At 38.4% G+C, this 23442-nt stretch overlaps 1 protein-coding gene across 3 annotated transcripts in view; it reads right to left on the bottom strand.

The window, feature by feature from the left end:
* Positions 1-11536: 11536 nt before the first annotated feature.
* The window catches only part of Pde11 (Phosphodiesterase 11), a 703554-nt gene continuing 691648 nt past the window's right edge, over positions 11537-23442 (bottom strand). For all 3 annotated transcript variants that reach the window (XM_067136343.2, XM_067136341.2, XM_067136342.2), the window contains 3 exons: positions 23335-23409; positions 18374-18457; positions 11537-11893 (listed from right to left, as the gene is read on the bottom strand). In XM_067136343.2, the coding sequence (XP_066992444.1) occupies positions 11777-11893; positions 18374-18457; positions 23335-23409 (276 nt within the window). In that variant the 3' untranslated portion in view covers positions 11537-11776. The remainder of the gene's footprint in view (positions 11894-18373; positions 18458-23334; positions 23410-23442) is intronic.

The raw sequence follows: 23442 nt of genomic DNA, 5'->3' as shown, positions 1-23442 counted from the left end.
GTTCAGTAATAAGAGGACTTATTGGAGATCTCAAAGAGTGGTTAGGATTTTGGCCCCAGTTTAAAAAGGACTATGAAAATAACACCTTACATGACAGTGGTGTTTCAGTACTTAATACAATCTATGGAAAAGGATATTGAACCACATGAGATTGTTCATAGTTACACCAGACGGCATAATTATTCCTGAGTCACTGAATCCTTGAAAGAGCAATTTGTCGGAGAATGATCTCCTGTTGCAGGTGTTCGTTAGAGAGCTTTTAAAATTGGTAATTTCATATGTTACGCAGCATGATAAACTTACGCTTCATGTTTTATCAGTTAAATTAGATTCTCATTTACGCTCTCTTGAGTACTTTGAACCTGGCCTGTGCAGATCCAAGATCATGGCTGTTCGCTCTCGTAGAATACAGCCGTTGCAACGATACAGCCCGCCGGGCAAATCGGTCGTGTAGTTAAGGGCGCGCGGCTGTGAGCTTGCATCCAGGAGATAGTGGGTTCGAACCCCACTGTCAGCAGCCCTGAAGATGGTTTTTCGTGGTTTCCCATTTTCACACCAGGCAAATGCTGGGGCTGGGGCCGCTTCCTTCCCACTAGACCTTTCCTATTTCATCGTCGCCATAAGACCTATTTGTGTCGGTGCGACGTAAAACAAATTGTACAAAAAAAATCCAGCCTGTCTGACGAAATGCCATTTTTCTCAGCCTTCAGGATTGCATCATGTATATTACAACACTCTAAGCAATAACGATTTACAGTTGTTTGACAAATGATGGGGTTGCAAACACACAAAACAGTGTTTCTTCTTCTTACCCTTTGTCCTCCTTTCATCAAGGGTTTAAAGCATTTTTTGCTAATTACGAGGTTTTTTTTTTTTTTTTTTTTTTTTTTTTCAATTTGAAAAGTGGTACGAGGGCTGGAACGGGGTCCACTCAGGCTCGGGAGGTCAACTGAGTAGAGGTGGTTTTCCGTGGTTTCCCACCTCTCCTCCAGCCAAATGCCGGGATGGTACCTAACTTAAGGCCACGGCCGCTTCCTTCGCTCTTCCTTGTCTATCCCTTCCAATCTTCCCATCACCCCCACAAGGCCCTTGTCAGCATAGCAGGTGAGGCCACCTGGGCGAGGTACTGGTCATCCTCCCCAGTTGTGTCCCCCGACCCGATGTCTGAAGCTCCAGGACTCTGCCCTTGAGGCAGTAGAGGTGGGATCCCTCGCTGAATCCGAGGGAAAAACCGACCCTGGAGGGTAAGCAGATTAAGAAGGAAAGAACGAGTTTTGTCACAAATGACAAAAAAAAAAAAAAAAAAGAGAGAACCAATTGCAGGCGACTTCTGACATGGAAAATCATACATGAATCTGTCACGTAATATTGGAAATGCTTGCGGTTACCCTGCATAGGATGTGTGAAAAAAAAATAGTGCATAATGGATCTCAACGGTCATATGGTATCTTCTGAAGAAAACTGTTGATTTGCTAGGACTGAAACCTTGTGATGAAGAGACGGTAAGTCATGTTTTCTTTGGTGGGAATCAGACATCAGATGTGAGTCACAAGAAATTCAGAATTAAGTTGTAGAAACCGAGAGGAAGTTTCAGCTTTGAAGTCGAAGTAAGAGATCAGTCAAGAATTTGACAATCCTTTCCTTGCAGTTCAAGATGCTCCACTTTGGTGAATGAACTGAGACTGAAGAAAACTTTGATCAGTGATATTGGTGACAGCCTATGGTGGTCTCACAGCCGTTGAGACTAAACTGGGCTGGACTCTTGGTAGAAATCCCCCTGTGAGTGGGGGCGGTAGAATAACATTCAGTGTATTCTTCAGTGCTTGTCATAAGAGGCGACTAAATGGGACTCTATGGGCTCTTAATTTCAGAACGTGGGTTGGTGACCATGGGGCCCTTAGCCGAGTCCTAGCATTGCTTCCACTTACTTGTGTCAGGATCCTCACTTTGATCTATCTATTCAACCTCCGTTGGTCAACCTTGTTCCTTACCAACCCCAACAGTTAAAAATTAAATAACTGGAAAGGAGGTTCAACCTATTCAATACTCAAAAGAAAGAAACGTAGCAATCACATTTCTATTTAAATGGGACCGGTTTCGACCTTAGTCTAGGTCATCATCAGCCATAAAAAACATGTAAAATGTTTAAGAATGTTGGAGGTCAGTTTTTCACTGTTAGGCACAAAGACACGACATCACATTCTGTTCTGCACAAAGTCACAACATTAACAATCAACTTGCGAAGATCAAAAAGGCTTGAATTCGCAGACGAAGAGATCTGTAGAAGAAAGCCGCCAGCTCCCGGTGACTATGCGGCACACTCAAGGTCACGCGCTGCGGCCAAACACCAAAGTAGAGTGGAGAACGTTTCGAAGGTCCAGAACCTGTCACGGCTGCGGGAAGCCAAGTACGTATATAAAATATACGATGCCAATTAGTATAACCGAATGAGCACCCGTACTCCAGCTAAGATCTTGGTAAACAGTTGATTTGAAAAAACAATTGTAGAGAGAAGAAAAAAATGTAGTAAAAAGCGCAATATCGGAAAACAAATGAAAAGTTATATACACAGTGCGCTATTTAAAAAAATTTTAGGTTATGATTGAAGTAGTCGAAGTTGGCGCAAGACAAAAATTTTTTTGAAAGAGGAGAATAAATTAAACGAGGAAGAGTGATAGTGAACTAAGAGAAAGAATAAAAGAAATTGAAGTTAGATGGTAATGAGGAAAGATAAGATAGGGAAATGAAGGAGGGGTAGTTTAAGGTGGGTTAGGAGGGTGGGTTATTGGAGGTAGAAAATGTGGGTAGGAACTATGTAAGACATGGAAAATAGAATTGGGGTTTTGGAATTTGGAATTTTTGAGAAGAAAAATTAGGAAGTCAAAAAGGATATTGGGTTTTTCAGAAATGTCGTTTAAATTGAAATTAGGGTTGAAGTACTGGTCAAGGTGGATAAAGCAATTTTCAGTAATGTTTAAGAGGGGGCCTTTGTTAATGATTTTAAGTATGTTTATGTCATTGTCAATACTGGTGAAACTATGTTTGGAGTCTTGTATGTGCTGTCCTATGGCAGAGAATCTGTTGTATTTAATGGCGTTGACATGTTCAGAGTACCTGATATTGAAGTTGCGGCCAGTTTGTCCGACGTAGGAGGAACTGCAGTTGTTGCATTTAAATCTGTATACACCAGATTTAGAAAAAGCATTAGACTTATTTAGAGATTTAGAGTTGTGTAAGATATCAAGACTTCTATTGTTAGTTCTAAAAGAAATTTTCATATTATGTTTTTTAAAGATATCAGTTATTTTATAAGCATCCTGAGTAAAAGTGAAGGTGGAAAAAGCAGTTGGTTTTATTGTGTCTTTAGATAAAGTGGTTTTTGGACGGTGTTTGAATTTGTTGATGATGCGGTTAATGAAGGAGTTGTTAAAGCCATTAAATTTAGCAATGTTGCGGATGGTGTTTAATTCATTATTTAAATCTTTTTTGGACATAGGGGTGTTGAAGGCATGAAAAATTAAGCTGTTATAAGTAGCACGTTTATGAGCTTGGGGGTGTGAAGAATCTTGTCTTATTGTAGTTGCTGTTTGGGTTGGTTTTCTGAAAATTTTGTAAGATAAAGAAGAAGGATGTCTAGTAATAATTAGGTCTAGAAAATTAAGAGTTTGGTTGTGTTCTGATTCGAGGGTGAATTTAATGTTAGAGTCTAAGTTGTTGAGATGAAGAAGTGTAGAGGCTGCGTTGGTTGATTCCTCATTTAATATTACCAATGTGTCGTCGACATATCTCGCCCAAAAGAGGATGTTAGAGAAATTATTATTATTATTAATTCTTGTGTTTTCTAAGAAGTCGAGGTAAATTTCAGCAAGAATGCCAGAAGCAGGTGAGCCCATAGCCAAGCCATCTTGTTGATAAATGGTGTTGTCAAAGGTAAAATAATTATTGTTGAGAACTAATTTTAAAATAGACATGAAGTCTTGAATTTCAAGTTTACTTAGGTTACTGAATTTGTTTAGGTTGTTGTTTATAATGGGGAATAATTTTGGAATTGGAATACTAGGGTACATGTTGACAATGTCAAAAGAATGGAGAGAAAAATTTGGTTGGATTTCAAAATTTTTTAATTTGTTGATTAGATCAGAAGTGTTTTTGATAGATTTGTTGGATAAAAATCGATAATTTTTTAGTAAAAATGTTTGGATGAATTTAGAAGTGTTGTATAGGGGACTGGGTCTGTAATTGATAATTGGACGGATAGGAATGTTAGTTTTGTGAATTTTAGGGAGGGCTTTGGCAGTGGGTAGTCCAGGGTTCATGTTTATTAGTTTCCTCATTACCATCTAACTTCAATTTCTTTTATTCTTTCTCTTAGTTCACTATCACTCTTCCTCGTTTAATTTATTCTCCTCTTTCAAAAAAATTTTTGTCTTGCGCCAACTTCGACTACTTCAATCATAACCTAAAATTTTTTTAAATAGCGCACTGTGCATATAACTTTTCATTTGTTTTCCGATATTGCGCTTTTTACTACATTTTTTTCTTCTCTCTACAATTGTTTTTTCAAATCAACTGTTTACCAAGATCTTAGCTGGAGTACGGGTGCTCATTCGGTTATACTAATTGGCATCGTATATTTTATATACGTACTTGGCTTCCCGCAGCCGTGACAGGTTCTGGACCTTCGAAACGTTCTCCACTCTACTTTGGTGTTTGGCCGCAGCGCGTGACCTTGAGTGTGCCGCATAGTCACCGGGAGCTGGCGGCTTTCTTCTACAGATCTCTTCGTCTGCGAATTCAAGCCTTTTTGATCTTCGCAAGTTGATTGTTAATGTTGTGACTTTGTGCAGAACAGAATGTGATGTCGTGTCTTTGTGCCTAACAGTGAAAAACTGACCTCCAACATTCTTAAACATTTTACATGTTTTTTATGGCTGATGATGACCTAGACTAAGGTCGAAACCGGTCCCATTTAAATAGAAATGTGATTGCTACGTTTCTTTCTTTTGAGTATTGAATAGGTTGAACCTCCTTTCCAGTTATTTAATTTTTAACATCAATAATTTCAATACGGAACAATGAAATTTTTATCTTTAAACCCCAACAGTATCAGCTTGCGAGGCCTAGGGAGTCTTTCATTTTAATGCCCTTCGTGGTCCTCGTCTTTCTTTTTCCGATACCTACTTTCATTTTTTGAAAAGTTGAGCCTCTTCCATTTTCCTTCTGATTAGTGTTAGTACAGGATGGTTGCCCACTTGTACTTCATCTGAACACTAGAACCACGGCAGTTTGGCTCACCCCTAGAATCACAGATGAGCCACCTTCCTTTTATGTGACTTTCAAATAAGGAATAGAGTTATTGATCACTAAATATTAAAATCTTGATAATTATAACCTATCTATTGTTAAACAGAAAATGAAAAACTTAGCATGCAGTACAGTACAAATTTCAAACATGCGTTGCTGCCTTTACAGTCTACTGTCACATGACGATCATATGTAGTAGGCTTTGACTGTGCATTTGCTACGAATAATTTTTCTGCTGGCATGACACTTCACAAATGACTTGTCTCCAGTGCAGTTAGTCTTTACTTGTCAACAAGTGTGCTTCTCTTGCTTGTCAGGATTTCTTCAGGGATATCAGCTCATGTTTACTGCCGTACCTGCCGCATATATTTCAGCTACTTCCTCTCCCAGCTGCAGAGTGAATTCCCTATGCTTAAGTTTAGTCTCATTTAGTGCATTTTGCACCACCTACTAATTTATTCCTGCCAAATCCAGTAAATCGTAAAATGTGTGAAGCAGCCATCACTTGGATGGTGCTTTTGCTGAGTACTTATGAGATATTTACTTATGATACATTTGATTAACCACATCAACTCCATATTTAGATCCATTATAAAATGTTATGGTGTCTGGTTTCTTCTTTTCACCACCCTCAGTTTTAACATCTGAATGCATAGTACTCAGAACAACAACACTTTTGTTGATAGATTGTTAGTGCAGAATCATTGGTCTTCAGCAATGCTGTGGTGTACAGCTTTCCCTTTGCCTCTTTTCATCAAAGACTGGTACTTCCATATGAACTCTGTTCATAGTACTGACAAGGATAGTTGAATTGGTTTTGAAGGTTTCAGCTAGAGACAAGGAGATAAAGAAACTGTCGCATTTAGTATTTCTTGCTCTGTACATAAAAGGTCCCATCAGTTTCTTTACAGCAAAGTCATTATTGGATCTGGAGTTATCTCTTACAGGATAAGGGAAAGTATTCACAACATACTTCAACATATTTCTACCTGGTTTTGAAGCCATGAACTGTGTAAATCTGTAGCATCATTTAGAAGGGGAGAGGTGCTCATCAATAGTTATATATGGCACTGATATGAAGCTACAGAGGCTGCCTGGCTGAGGCAGAAAAGGCATGCTTTCTTCACCCAGAAGGACGTGGGTTCGATTCCCCATCAGGAAGTTGAAAAATTTAAGAAACAAGATTTCCACTTCTAAAGGTGCTTATGGTCCTGAGGTTCACTCAGCCTACAAAAAATGAGTACCAGGTTATTTCCTGGGGGCAAAGGCAGCCGGACATAGAGCTAACCATTCTATCCCATCAAGTGCCGAGGTTACGGATAGTAGAAGCCTTTACCTTCCACCCCTCCAACTTCCTTCATAGCTTGTATAGAGATGATTTTGCATCTTTTTTTTGTTTTTTTTGTTTTGTTTTTTTTTGTTTTTGTTTTTTGTTTTTTTGGGTACATAGCTATATTGTGCATTTGCAGTGAAATTATACAAATCAAACATCTCATTTTATCCTTTTTGATCTTGTAGATTGAGCATCAAAACGGATCTTTCCCTGAATCTATCACATGCCATCATCGGCTTTACAAAAGGAACACCCCTCTTTACTGACCATAGCTAATCCAGTTCTACGCTTTTTGCTCCTATGGCACCGTTGATGTACAGTATACTTAAAAATGCTTCCAGTTCTTCAATTTTCAAAGCCTCTGTCTCTATCTCTGTGCATGCCACAATAATTTACAGCATTTTGCCAGTGATCATCAGTTGCCAAGCACTGATGCAAGTCTCATTCACATACCGGTAGTGTTTTACATGTGGAGTGGAACCATGGTGATCTTTGAACACATTCTGGAGTGAATATCTACCATCAATGACATCATTCACTACACCAACTACTTAGGTCATTCCATCTGAATATAAAATGTTAGTATCTGTGGCAACATCTGAAAGTTGATGTATTTAATCGTTCAAATGCTCACCCCATGATTCATGGTCCGAAATGTAATTTAGGGTGTCAATAATATCTTGCTCTTTCGTTAGTCTAGGCACAACCATAATAAACAGCCTTGTCACTACTAAAATTTGCTAGAAAAGTCGCACATTGATGGTACTACATTTCACCAAGCAATAAGAAAGTTTTGTGTCAAAAATGGCTGCTTAACCACCTGCACAGCTGGCATGCATAGTTGCCCTGTTGTGATACAGAGTGTGATTGTTGAGAAAGCAGGAATAAACACAACACACATAAAACACAATATTATATTAACGGATATATCGCTATCACTGATGGGTTACATCTGACCCAGCTGTGCTTCTAGGTATATGTAGATTTTTCTTTTAATGGGTTGTGCCCAGAAATATGAAATTACATGTGGATGTTTATTATAGTTACTGATGAAGAGTCATAAAAATTCAGGATCCCAAATAAAATACAATAAAAAGAATTATCAAACATTCCAATAATGACTCAGCTGTGGTTCTAGTGTTAAAACAATAATCACCACCACCACCACTGCTAGTGGAGAGAGATGTAAAGTGAACTTCACAAACACAACCTTTTATATGGCATATAATGTTGGATGAATTTCAGAGCTATGGAATCTGGAAACAATTGGAATCAAGGTGAATAGTTTTACAGCAAATGGTATGCTCAGATTACAATCTAAAATCCAACTATCCAAGCTTCTTAGAAAACAGATTCAAGAGGTCTCTTGGTTTTACAACTATGTCTCTGTGAATGTTCGAAAGAGCAAACGTAATGAGTTGATTTTCACTTGTTTATTGTCAGTCTCTGTTTGTTTTCTTCTGTAAAAATTCCAGGAGAGGGGGGGGGGGGGGAGAGGGGAGCTTCTAATATTATGCACAGATTCCAAAGAATGAGAAGGATTTATTGAAGAGTTACCACAAGAAGAGGTGGAAAAGCCAGACCACTGTCTACCACATTGCCCGCTATTAAAACTGGAAGTCTCATGACCCTAGTTTGTCCTGTGTTTGATGCTTCCTGCAAGACAAAAAATGATATCTCACTCAATAATTGTCCGAATCGTTGGCTGAATGGTCAGCGTACTGGCCTTCGGTTCAGAGGGTCCCGGGTTCGATTCCCGGCTGGGTCAGGGATTTTAACCTTCATTGGTTAATTCCAGTGGCCCAGGGGCTGGGTGTTTGTGCTGTCCCCAACATCCCTGCAACTCACACACCACACATAACGCTATCCTCCACCACAATAACACGCAGTTACCTACACATGGCAGATGCCGCCCACCCTCATCGGAGGGTCTGCCTTACAAGGGCTGCACTCGGCTAGAAATAGCCACACAACATTTATTATTTACTCAATAATTGTTTGGATAAAGGTCAAAACTGTATTCAAAGAATTCCTGAGGTGCTTCTTAGATTTTGGAAAAAGAATATCAGAGTTACAGCTGACATTAGATAGGCTTCCAAATGATCGAAGTGCAGGCTGAGGATCAAGACTATCTCCATTTCCTATGGTGGAAGGACTACCATGCCAGAAGATTAGAAGATGCAAAGATGGAACTAAGTATGAAGTTAGTTAGGAAACAACAATGAAAGAACATTCCTCAAGGATTGAGACTGTTGATTGTGAGAGTGAAACTGATCTTCACAGTTTCACGAAAGTTCTAGGCTTGAAGTGAAACAGAAAACAGGATACATCAGCAGTTGAAATCGAGATTGAACCAGTATGTTTAAAAATGTTCATATAAAGAGAAGGGGTATAAATGTACAGACTACTCCGCAAGGATTATTACATAATATGTTAGTTTCATTGCTGCTATTCTTACCTAGAAATGATGCTGGAGGAGAAATGTGTTCATTACGCCTGCCAGTGTTCAGCCCACTTGCCCATAGAAGTATATTTACTTCTATAACCCAAAGTAGTAGTCTAGGCATCATTATCCATTGCTTCTGCTGCGGATCATGGGCATTTGCTGACGTTACCAACAACTACAAAAGAAAAACGACTAAAGAGGCCCGCAAAGTTTGAAAGTGTCATGGCATCGGTCAGTAACCTTACACTTTCTCAATTACTCCTTTAATCTCGAGACTTACAGCAAGAAATAAAGGTCGTTTATTAGCTTTAACGTAATTTTGCACATCCAGGTCAATCTCTTTCATGAGAACAGTGTGCCCTTCGGGGCCACACTCCCTTTGAGAGGCTCTTTTCTATCACCGCATGCATACTGTCTGCATGGCAAGAAAAAGAAATATAGACATATCAAACCAACAGCCAACAGTTGTCAGCAGTGCTTTCTACTCACCTCTACTTACCTCAGCGCTACTAGTGGAAACCTAAGTATTAAACAAAGGGCAGTCACTTCGTGTGTTATTAACATTGTGGAGTAGACTCTACAGCTTTGCTAAGAGAAGGTTACAGTCCGTAATCCAGAAAGTTGAATTAGTTAGAAATAATTGAATTTCTTGCCCCTTAGCTAAAAACATTCAAGTACCTATTATAAGAAGAAGTGACTAAGAAATCAAATAAAAATCAACCTCAAAAGAATTGGGACTCTCCTCTTCTTGTAATTATTGGTTATGAATTCACACAACGTTACACTGAAATCACTCAGTTGAACACAATAGAAGTTCCTCGACCATTCATCGATGGGAGAATGCAGAACAGTATTTGGTAAATGCATTCTTTTACTGATGCTACCCAGTGTGCCTATGAAGCAGATGTTTTCCTGAGTACTGAGAATCCATAAAGTTGGTCAAGGCATGATTAGTACCTCTCAAAACCCTTACCATGCCAAGACTAGAATTATTGGGTTGTTTTATCGGAGGTTGTCTTGAGTCTTTAGTTAGACCCCCTGTGGGTACTGCCTTAGAGTCTCTTAACTTGGGAGCATGGGTTGGCAACCACAGGGCCCTTAGCCCAGTCCTGGCATTGCTTCCACTTACTTGTGCAACACTCCTCACTTTCATCTATCCTATCAAACCTCCCTTGGTCAACTCTTGTTCTTTTCTGACCATGGTATTAGGTGTCTTTCTCTGGATGTTACTTTCATTTTTTGAAGTGTCAGATCCCTTCCACTTTTCCTCTCTGATTAATGTCAATAGAAGATGGTTGCCTAGTTGTACTTCCCCCTAAAATTCACCACCAGGTGGGTGGGGTGGTGGTAGAATAACATCCATGGTATTGCCTGCCTGTCGAATGATGCGACTAAAATGGCCCCACGGGTTCTTAACTTTGAAATGTGGGTTGGTGACCACAGGGCCCTTTGCTCAGTCCTGGGATTGTTTCCACTTACTTGTGCCAGTCTCCTCACTTTTATCTATCCTATCCAACCTCCCTTGGTCACCTCTTGTTCTTTTCCAATCATGATGGTATTAGGTGTCAAGGCCTAGGGAGTCTTTCATTTTCATGCCTTTTGTGGCCCTTGCCTTTCATTGACCAATAACTTCATTCTTCGTAGTGCCAGACCCCTTCCCCTTATTTTCCCCTCTGATTACTGTAAATAGAGCATGGTTGCCTAGTTGTACTCCCTCTTAAAACAATAATCGCCTCCACCACCAACACCACCACCTTTCCTGTGTCCCCCACCCCTCTACCAAACAGAAGGGGACTATAATGGTCACCATCATTCTTATTCTATCCTCCACTGACAATGGCTGAAAAGCATTAAAGACCTATGACTTTCATTTATGTGTACTCTATCACACATGCTTACATGGTTAGTCTCTGCTCTTCATCTGTTTCATACATATACTGCCCCTGTGGGTGTAGGCAGTAGGTATCCACGGTATTCTCTGCCTGTTGTAAGAGGCAACCTAAAGGGGCCCCAAGGGTTCTTAACTAGGGAGAGTGGGCTGGCGACCACAGGCCTTTTAGATGAGTCCTGGCATTACTTCCACTTACTTGAGTCAACCTCCTCACTTTCATCTATCCTATCTGACCTCCCTTGGTCAACTCTTGTTGTTTTCCAACCCCGATGGTATTAGGTTTGCGAATCCTAGGGAGTTTTCACGCCCTTCATGGCTCTTATCTTTCTGGTTGATACCTTCATATTTTGAAGTGTTGGACCCCTTCCATTTTTTCCTCTGATTAGTGTCAATAGAGAATGGTTGCCAAGTTGTACTTCTCTTAAAACAATAGTCACCACCAACACCACTCATACACACCTATATATTTTTCAAGATAGAATGTCAGTAGCAAACTGAAGTTCTCACAGTTAAAACATGCAATCAAGGAAGGAAGTAAAGGTATCAGAAAAAAACTCATGAGTATAGGTGCAATTACGTATATATATTATTATAATATAGTTTTATATAATTTATACAACCTGTACAAGAAATACTTTACAAAAATCACTACTAACATCTATAGAAATGGCACGACATACTTTCTCTCAGACAAACATTTTTACAATCACTCATACCATATTACGCGCGTATACACATACAGACAAACAACAACGATAAAAACGAACGGTGACTTTGGTTTTGTGAGTGTGAAGCAGAAACATTACTGCTCTTCTTCAGGTTTGACGGTAGACTGATTGGCAATCTCGAGCCAGTGGGCCTTATTTTGCCGGACTCCCTCCACCAGCGGTTCAAGCTTGTCGGACAGCATAGCAAATGCCTGAAAATACAAACATCAATATTACAGTATTTTAACCACATTTTCATATGAAATTAATATTAATCACAACAACAATCAATCATGAGGATAATTGCAGATATTTACGGGTCATATTAGGGGTCGTAAATTTCACGAGGGAAGGCATTTAGGTCACTGCACATGGTAAGGCAGATATTAAAAGGTGAAAGCAGGGAAATACTGTAATAGAAATTGCCTATTCAAGACTTGTAAGAATTCAAATGGAGTATGTTTCAGGGTCATGGGATTCATATCAAGATTGCTTGATAAAGGAACCAGACTTGGTACAGAGAAAGCACCTAGATATGTGATGAAGGACCACAGAACCACTAGCATTGTCAGTAGCATGGTAAGGAAACTCGATGAACAAGTTTGTCAGAAAGGAATTTGAGAGCAAGAATAGGGGGCATATACTGCGAAAAATGCTTCGGTGGACACTGGAAAGAAATCAAAGACTGAAGGAGTTTATAGAAGTAGGTTCAATCAAGTGTTTAAAATAATGTCAAGTCAGTGGTGCTATAACTTAAGGAAATATTCATTAGCATGCAGCCCTTTCCTGAGATGAGTATTCTTTCAAAGGTACAATGAGGTCAACTTGTTCATCGAGTTTCTGCTTCTGACAATGCTAGTGGTTCTGTGGTACCTACTCACATACCTAGCTGCTTTTCTCTGTATCCCATCCAGTTTCTTTATTACTTAATCTTGATATGAATTCCATGCCCTGAAACATACTCCAGATGAGGTCTTACAAGAGCTAAATAGGCATATGATGCTTTCTAATTTCTCCTAAAAATTGACTATCAAATCACAAGCAAAAGTTCTAATATATATATTTTTAATTCTGTATGGTATTCTTTTAGCTGTGTTCTAATGTAGTTTCATTTCCGACTTTGCTCCTCACCGAATAACATAACCTTCCATAATCACTTATATATCATCAAAATAATACTATCCTAACCAGGTTAAATGAAGATTTTCTTTATTTTGTACCTTTACCAATTCCTTAAGATTGTTGGATAAAACTTCAAACACCTCAGGCACAATAACTGAAATTGCTTGTTTTGATACTTTAGACAATTATATAAGTGAAATGCCTGGGTCACCAGTTGCTGGAATATTAACAGTTATACCTATATTAAAAAAAACAGCCTGTATCATTTCTTGCAATTTCAGGCCCAATTACTATCAAGAGGCACTGAAAGTCATGTGGGGGCATTCTCAAGAAACTTTGAAAGCCTGCTGCATTATGAATTTAAAGTTCTGACATAAGTGTTCTCTCCAAACTTAATTCTAAACACTTTTCCAATATTTTTCTTTGCCACCCTTTGCATTTATTCATCTTTCCGACCCTATGCATCATAACCTCACAAACAGCTTTTCTGGTGTGGACATAATGTTGAAGACGTTTGTCAACAAAAGTTTATTAACTATATTGAGAAATGTTTTCATTAACATTGTTTATTAACTTTGTTTTGTTAACATTGTTTATTAACTTTGGTGTGGACTAGTCATAATATGCAATTGTTCATTTTTTCACTCCTGATGTCCATTACATTGTAATGATAACAGTTTGTAGAATTAGGCTGACTCACTACTTTATAACGGTAAATGAACACCCACATTGGAGCACTTTTAGCCACTCCAACAGGTTAATTCCATGAATTATCAATTAACGTTTATTAAACAGTATTGTATACACTTATGTTTAGTTGTAATTCATTCTCTTATGCATTGTTTAGTTTAATATTAATCATTGGCTTTGTGTTTCTACAGCAACTCTTTAATTCCCGAAGGAATAAAAACTACTTTTATCCCCGAGAGAATATAATTTTATGATATAGATAATGTTCTACTTTTCTGGTGATAATTTTGATACGGTACTGCTTCTTCTGCTTCACCCCCCTTGTGGGTGGGGGCAGTAGAATAACACCCACGGTCATAATTCATAATTCTCTTCTTCACCAAAAATTATAATTTCCAATTATGATTCTCAAAACATGTACAATGTGAAATAAACATTATGTTTATTACAGTATTTTTATTGACAAGGCAGATTTAAATTAAATTCCTTGATTCACAGTAAGTATAGATTTAGATTTATCATTAATGAGAGTACTGGTATCATTAAACTGAGAGGAATTAATGGAATTAGTGCCAATATTGACCTATAGATCAGAATGTTGGGCTTTGACAAAAAAAGGTCTAAGTATATTACATGTGGCAGAGATGCACTTTCTGCAAGGGATCTTGGATAAAACAAGGAGGGACAAGATAAGAAATGAAACAATATGAAACACACTACAGATCAACCCCCTAAAAGAAACTATAGAGAGAAATAGGCTGAAATGGTTCAGCCACGTCAAAAGAATGGGACAAGAAAGATTACCAAGAAGAGCTCTGGAATGGAAAGAATCTGGAAGAAGACCTATTGGAAGACCACCAACAAGATGGAGGCATCAGTTGGAGGATGACATAAATCGGAGAAGACTACAATGGGAGACATTGATGAATGATAGACTGTGGGGGAGGAAAAGAGAGGATTGGAAGAAGCTCTGTGAACGACCTCTATAAGCAGAAATGTATCAGGAAGAAGAAATGCTGGGACCAGAATATTTTATTGTTACAGAGGGGATTGTTATAGTATCAGTAAATGTTGTATGGAAATTTAATTAGTTAATAGTAAGTACTGCATGTGTGGAACCATTCAGAAGATAATGCGTTTGAAGCCCACTGTAGGCAGCCCTGAAGATAGTTTTCCATGGTTTCACATTTTCACACCAGGCAAACGCTGGGGCTGTATTTAAAAGCCATGGCCTCCTATCCCATCACCGCCTTAAGACATGTTCTGTGTCGGTGCGACGTAAAGCAGATTGTAAAAAAGGTGGAACCTTCATACCTAAAATATTTTTAAGAATTAAATTTTTGAATATTGTTAATGTCATTATGGAACCAACTATGAAATTCATAAGCTGTAATAGGGATTTCACTGTATATGTTTAATCTAGTTTCCACCATTTCTTTTTGTATCAGAATTACATGAAATAATTTACAGAACTAGATTTTTTGCCTATATTCTTAGTCAGCAAAGTGCGTTAATTATGAGTAGAAGCACCTGTTTTTCTGCAAAGTGCAGAGTCTCAAAATTTTTACAAAATTTTACAAATTTGGCTCAAAACACAATGCTATTTATCTTTAAGCAAAATTACAAAATAAATGACAAAATTATGTGGAATCACTCTTTTATCCAGAAAGCATAATGAATGGTGATTTAGAAAATGGTGAAGTCCCTCATCCAATAAATCAAATTCCCACCGTACAAGAACTTTCAATATAATAACATCTTGAAGCATACACAGGGTTTAGAGATGTAGATGGTAGTTCGTGTAGACACATTCTTCTTTCCCTGAACTCAAAACATGGGCATTTTGTAGAAGCTGCAATGAAGGCATAATGGATCCCAATTTGTAATGATGATAGTGAGAGGTCATTTTCGACATATTGTAATATAATGTCTGACAAGAGAACAGCTTTGACTCCCAGTACTATAGAACTGATTGTTCTCTGTGTCTTTTCCAGTCTTGCATGAAAATTATGCATGGTGGTTAGCCCCACTTGCTAAAATGGCAGGATACGTTTTTTCAAAACATCTATGCTTTGATATATGTGTAACTAGCTGATGTATCCATCCTTCGCTACGGAATTCTACATTGTATACAGAATTCTAGGTTAGGTAGTGTACACATTAGAGTAAGATTGTATTAAATTGCACAGCTCTTAATGTTACCCAGGAATACGACGGGAAAGTCACCATATGTCTTTTCTCAAGTGTAGACTGGGTTAGGAAATTTTCATTGTAATGGTAGGCCTTCTTGCCAATCTAACAATCCAAAGTTCCAGAGCTGGAATGACCAGGCCGCAGAAAGCCGTTATGTGTGCACACTGCTTATTTCAATCAGCGCCTCAGAGTAGGAATCGAATAGCTGGAACACTATGATGGACCAGTGTGTTACATACCACCAGTATCAGAAAATGTATGAACCAGGGGAATGGCATGCTAAAGAAGAAAGTTATCTAACTCCCCAGCTATTTCCTGCCAATATTCAGGGAGGCTGTTATACTCGGTATGCAGCAGTAATCCCATCTATCTGAGATGAGTGGCAGCAGAAGAGACAAAAAACATCACAACAAACAACAAACAATGGTCAATGTAATGTTATTGTTTTGTTTTGTTTTGATATTGTAGGCCTTCACATGTAGTTTTCTTCAGACTCTGAAATACCACTCTTATCATAGTCAGCATGGTTAAATTGAATAAAACATAATTGATCAGAAATTGTATTCTCTACAACTTTTGTTATAGTGCTTGTTGATAGGACCAATAACATAGGTATTTAAAACTGAAATTTTAGGCACCTTTCCCTAAACTAGCATTTCGTGCAGGGTGAATAAAATTATTTATAGCCTAGACCAGGGCCTCTCAAACGTCCAAACTCTCACGCGTGCAGAGCGAGGTGCATAGGCCCTGTGCACTGTGCATCGGTACGCTTCGCCTCAACTTGGCTTGACTCGGATGGTGTAGTGTGCTGAGAGCGATGAAGCGTTTGGTGGTAGACGACATGTTTATCAGTGAAATAGATAAGCGCACGACAACAACATAATAATGGAGCAACCTGTTTCGAAGAAAGCAAAGACTTCCGAAAGTCCATTTCAATCAAACTGGGAACTTTCGTATTTTTGTTTGTTTGTTTGTTTGTTTGTTTGTTTGTTTGTTTGTCGTGACGATAACGCCAAATGCTTAATCTGTGGGACGATAATTATGTGCGTAAGAAAATCGTCTATTGAAAGACACTACAACAGACTACATTCGGAAAATTATTGTGAACTCATAGGAGACGTCAGAGAGAAAGAATTAAGGAAGTTGAAACAGCTTGAAGAAGAGCATTCTATATCCACAAATGAGGTTTGTTCCAGTACTGTAGCATTTTCATTTTGGTTACGGGTTCTGCATTTTTTAAATTATGTTTACATTCCTCTCAAACATGTATGTGTATTTCTAATTCACTTTTCAAATTTTTTAAATAACACTGGTAACCTTGTCCCATACAACTGTGCGTCTCCGCTCACCACACGTAAACATTTCGCAGTGGGGGAGACACAGCAGTGAAGGTGAGGAACGCGGAGACAGGCCGAACGGGGAGACAGGTGTAGGAGAGAGGAGTGGGGGGTCTGCACTCTGGTCAACCAAGCGAAGTCGTCTTTTGCACCGTGCACAGTGCATGCACTACGCGCATGCACCCTGAGAGGCCCTGGCCTAGACTGTAGTTTCTTATTCCCCTACTCTACATACCGATTTTTATTAAATTCTGTTTACCCATTTTCTCGTGGTTCGGCGTTGATATCGACTTAGCAACAAAAATACAAATTCATTAATATATCTGTTATCATAGCCACTTCAGTAAAATGAATAAGACATAAATGATCAGAAATGTACTGTAATTCCATATAACTTTAGTAAAGTACACTTGTGCCCTCATCTCATTCTTTCAGGCATACCCCCACTGGAAGTGAACTGCATGTACCATTTCAACAATATACCAGCCCTCCTGCCATTCTTAAATTTCTGGCATTACCAAGAATCGAACCCAGTTCTCCGAGGATGGCAGCTAATAGTGCTAACCGTTACACTATGGAGGTGGACATTAGTTATGTAATATTTATCAATAGGATCACTAGTAACACAAATATTTGAGAATTAAAATTTAGGCTTTCTCATAAACTGCCATTTCACTCAGCGTGAATAAAATGTTTTATAGCCTAGATTATAGTGGCTCTTTCCCCGACTTCACATACTGATTTTCATTAAATTCTCTTCAGCCATTTTCTCACAATGCACATACATGCAGATAGACAGAGAGAGATGACGGAAAATTAAAAAGTACATTTCCTTGTTACTGTGGACACGTCTGATACAGAAATACCATTATTTTAAAATTCTGAGCATAGTAAAGACAAAACTCTTATTTTATATATACAGATGTATTTTGAGCAGAAGCATAACTCTCATGTTCCTAGTACATATGCAAAAATAAAATATGTTGTTTTACTGCAAATATGCTATCAACTACCTTTTAGTTTACCTTTTATTGCTGAAAAATGGAAATAAATATTTAGCTAAATTATTGACAAAATACATTTTTTTTAATGTAAAATATATCAAAATAATGTTTTATTATGATGAAATTAGGTAAACATTTTCCACCACAAACAGGTGCCTCTAATTATGCAAGTAAATAGGGTAAAACATGCCTTTCTGCTTCAAGCATCTAAATCTGCTTAAGCGAAGCAATTCCTTGAAACTAAACGTGCAATCTTCATCAAAGAGTAGATGGTCCTTGCACCATTTATTTCACTGTGGATAAATGTTTTTTTCTAATTTTACCCACGTTCCTATAGAATACTTACCTCATAGATTGGTAGGCAAATGGAGTCGATGAAGCCCACCTGCATGAGAGGAAGCTGATCTTCCTTTTCGCGGTTCATGATGTCCTAAAAGAGACCAAGAAAATTAAAAATTAACATCTGAATATAATTCAGATTTTAAATTTAAAGAGATTACATGGTACAAGAAATAAAATTTTGACTCAATAACAGACTGCCTGGTGGCGTTACATGATCATATTCTTACAGGCTGTTTTGCCAGCACCAAACACTTCTTAACTTTTTTTTTTAATGTCAAGACACTCTCTGACGGCATGTTACTGCAAGGTGTGTTCTAAACAACATTACATCCATTTCACATAAAATGAAAATTTACAGTCTGTTTCCAGTCATTTGACCAGGTCAGGAATGGAATGAATGAATCCCCCATCTAGCGGTGAGGTTAGGAATTGTGCCGGCTGCTCAAGCCTGTCGCACTCCTCTGGGGCAATGATTAATAACTCCCAGGTAAAATGAAGTGATACTAGAAAGCATTGCTGGATTGAAAGATAACAAGGGAAAACTAGATTACCCGGAGAAAAATCTGTCCCGCCTCCTCTTTGTCCAACACAAATCTGACTTGGAGTGTTTGGGATTTGAAGAACGGAACCCAGTGGTGAGAGGGCGGCGTTCTGCCACCTGAGCCACGGAGGCACTATGCATTTCACAGAGCACATGTTGTTTGTTTCACTAGGGAAATCAAAATCATTAACCCGATGAGTGCTACGCCTGCCTATAGACAGGCTGACGTGGCCAGTCCACCAGTGCTATGCCCGTCTATAGACGGTGCGCGAGAATTTTAATTTTTTTGAGTTTCCCAGTTCAATTTCGAGTGCGAATTTGATCTCTGACATGTTCTGCCATCTGTTGGGCATTAACTAACTGATCAGAGATTGTAGCTTTGGGAAGTAACTTACAGAACTTTTTGTAGACATCTGTGGAGTTCATCTGTGATGTAAATGAACATGGCAGAACAACAATTTAGTTGCTCCTGCAGTGACGTTATTTCAGATCACAGAATCTTTCAGTTATTAACCACAGCGGAAAGCAATGATGGAGATAATAATTTTAAGGAATTGTTAAGCGATTTTGAAAATGGGAGTGATAGAGAGAGTGCCGAAAACATTGTATGTGATAGAGAAACAGAGCCTCCTTCTAAATTAAAGAAGAAAAACACGGTGAGTACAAAAGCTATTTTATCACTAATTTCATGGCGGATGGACTACTCTTCTTCACCAGAGCTTCAGGTAACTGTGACAGGCTCTGAAGGCCAAGTAGTGTTTGATGACAACTTGAAAATCATTGATTTTTTAGAAACTTTTGTGCCAGTGGAGTTGGTGCAGAAAGTTGAACAAATCGGCATCACAAACAACCAGTAGAAAATATTTAACTATCACCACATTCCAGGTTTGGAAAGTATTTTAAAATATCAACTTATATACTTCTAAGAAGTTACATGTATTAGTTGCCTACAGATTTTAGGAAATGATATTATTTTGGGCTCTTTACTTTGTATAAAGATAATGCACGCATAGGCACATAAGTGTAATTTTGTTTTTTCTCAAAATAATATTGAACATAAGTGTAGGATTTTCCATTTGCATTTAGATTAATAAACAACCAATATTTATAATCATTTTAAGCTAGTCACCCCACTGATAAGTTAAAAATTGAGGCTTCTACAAATTTTTTTACATACAAATGAAAAATCTCAGCAATGAGGTACCAAATAGTCAACTGGTAACTCAGCACGTAAAAGGTTAAAGACTTAACAAATATTTGAAAGGTAATTTTCAGAATATGTACACTAAAGCCCAACTAACCCAGAGAGAAGCAAGAGTGCAAAGTAAGAGATGGAGATGTTAGTGTCCAGAGGACCATCAGAGGGCACCACTTAGCAGGGTAAATGGTTTGGAAACGCCAAAAACCCAGCCCCTAAAGTAGTGGGAAGGAACTGACCTTTGCTTTAATGTGGGTGGATAAAAACACGAATTCAAGATGGCAGATGGAGACTCTCGACAGTGATCTGGCACAAAGCTGTACGTAAAGTGCCGCAAGGCAGGGTTTGAATTGCAGGCAGAGTAGGAGATTAGTGAGTAAGCTCCTGTCAGGCCAGCATAGTGATAGTTTGTATATAGTCTAGTTATCACTGTCCTTCTTAATAAAGGGCAGCATTTTTGTACTTCATGTTTTTATTTTGGGAGTTCCGGGGCCAAATACGTACCTAAATTCCTCCCTACAGGACCACTCGGGAGGAAGGACCGTACATCAGCTTTATCGGTCGGTGATCAACCTCAAGAATGTCTCACAGGATAGGTAGGTCATGACAAACCAAAACTCAATTTAGGGCTGGAAAAATATGTGAATTTCCAAACTATTTCCAGCTTGGTTTTAAATTTCAACAATCCTGTAAAATGGATGTACCTACTACAGTTGTTGAACTCCACGAAGAGAGAAGGAGACTTTGTAATGGAACAAAATTCTATTTAAGTTATGCTGATTTCCCTTCAAAGTCCCACAATGCTCTATGAGTTACTGAAGAAAAGTGAAAACAGCTACAAGATCTTCTTGAATAGATCCCTATGCCTCACATGTCTTAGTTTTAAGAAATTATTGGCAGTAGGATTAAAGCTGCAGTACTCAAGGAAGCAGTGGACAATGACAGTCAAATTTATTTCAGTCAAGTGGCACCTGTTCTTATTGTATGATTCTAAGTAAACAAATTCACTTCTTGAAACATTAAAAATGCTGTTAATAATCAATAAAAGTGATATTAATATTTGAGTTGTAAATACTGCAATAAATAAATTGTTAAATGCATGGAAGTTTAAAATTATTTCATTTCATTGAAACAAACATTTGCCCTAATTGATCTGGGAGGTTTCCACAATTTTGAATGCACTTTCCTAAAACCTCATTTTTCCTGTCCTTCCTTTCTTCTGCAAGCTCTTGGATTGGAGGCAAAGCTCAATGAAAACCACTGTGCTCTACTACAATATGTGTGTCTACTGCATTCTTACTTTGAAAAATATTCCCTACTTCTGCCTTTTCCTTCCCAGCTCATATCTCATATTTCAGGATTGCTTAGTAGCCCACTCAGTCATTATTTATAACTAGGGCACAACTACAAATATAGGTTGAATTTCCATACGGAGGCCCCACTCTTAGTGCAATCAAGAAAGGGTCAGTATTTGAAGATTACTGTAGGATAATTTTAAGTGGAGAGAGTTTCATTAGAATTGTTGGAACTGCTTTGTTGAAGACTGTGTAAACCAAGAATGATTGAGGAATGATCAGCAACTACTCTTTCCTAGGAGTGGGAAGGTATCAAACATGGCCTTAATTAAGTTACAGCCCCAGTATTTACCAGGTGTGAAAATGGGAAACCATCTTCAGGGCTGGTGAGAGTGGGGTTCGAACCCACTATCTCCTGTATGCAAGCTGACAGCTACATGACCCAAACCATGCAGCCACTTGCTTGGTGCCAAAGAAATAATTTAAGTAAATTTATTTTATAGCAATGAATAATACTTTGAGTGGCATACACAAGCGTCACTCCAAAAGGAATAATAATAATTATCATCATCAATGTCCCACTCCAGTTTCCCACAACCACAGAAGTAATGCACCACATATTTTTATACTCTTTTGCTATTTATAGAGTATATAGAAGCACCCTCACCACTTGTGTTCAAATAGCTCAACCTGTTTCCCATATGGTGTGCTTGTAGCACTCATTCAAGAGGGTCACTGCATTTAATGTCCATCAAAATTCTTGCATTGTGAGAAGGAGACCATAGGAAATTTGTAATAGAGTGAATCAGTGCATGAAGTACAGTAAGTCACTTGTCACAGAGATTACTGGGCAACAAAAGGCATGACAAGATTCAAGATTCTCCTCCTTGGTTGTACACTGCACAAACATTTGACAATATGCAATGCATTAACATGGTTTTAGATGAAAAGCGTGTAATTGTGAGTAAAATGTGGCACCAACTAGGACTTGTGGAAACAAGTGTGTGCAGAATACTGAAACAACTGGTGTTGAAAGGGGTTTCTTCCTGGAAGGTTCTGAGGATATTGATAACTGCCCATAAAATAAAAGGAAAGGCAATGTGCAGAAAGCTCTTGGTACTGTACAAGAATAGTGGGGATGACTTCCTTTCAAGAAATGTGATGGGATATGAAACATGGTTGCACCACCTTCAACCTGAGACAAAGAGGAAAGCAATGCAAATTTGTCCCAAAAAAAAGAAATTCGAAGTAGCACTTTTGGCAGAAAGGTGAAGGCTACTATTTTCTGGGATGCAGAGGAGTTTGCAGACATTATGGCTCCAGCACTGACCATTAATTCCAGAAATTTCACTTACAAGTGAATTATGTTCAATCACATCAATTTCAGCAGGAACTTTTACTGTTGCATGATAATACTTAACCACAAGTCAGTCAAGAAATCTACCCAAAACCAGGGATGGACAACATTGCCACACCTCGCCTATAGCCATGATCTGGCACCCTACTTCTCAGTAAGAGGTTTGAAGATAACAGTTCCCTGTAGCTTAGTGGCCTGGACGTGCCTGGCTGGACTTTTAACTTGCAGATATATACAGTATACGCTTGTTCCAACGTAGTGCAAGGCAGTAAGATATCATATAAAAGTGACACCATGTGCCTAAAGGATGCAGCAATATATTGTAAATATAACAAAGATATACAATAAAACTGGCTTTGTGAAAAAAATGCATTTCATGGGTTTACAAGTTACGGTCGTAATTGGTTTGAAACAGCAGGAGAGCAGCAACAAACTCTAGCCTGCATGTTGCTCTTACTACCATGTTTTCTCACCAGATGTCACACACCACATTAAAGTTTTACCCAAGAATCTACATCATGAGCCACTACAATAATACAATAATAACGTCATCACTTATTGCCACTATACTTACAATTGGAGTGATATTCAATTCCTGTCGCTCAATATCTCCTTGTTCAAAAAACTCGCTAGACACAAGCTCAGCAACCTGCAAATCAGAATACATATTAATCTAAGAATC

The sequence above is a fragment of the Anabrus simplex genome, chromosome 1, assembly GCF_040414725.1.
Source record: "Anabrus simplex isolate iqAnaSimp1 chromosome 1, ASM4041472v1, whole genome shotgun sequence".
NCBI classification, from domain to species: domain Eukaryota; kingdom Metazoa; phylum Arthropoda; class Insecta; order Orthoptera; family Tettigoniidae; genus Anabrus; species Anabrus simplex.
Note: the sequence above shows the minus strand (reverse complement) of the source record. Positions and strands in the feature narration are given on the sequence as shown.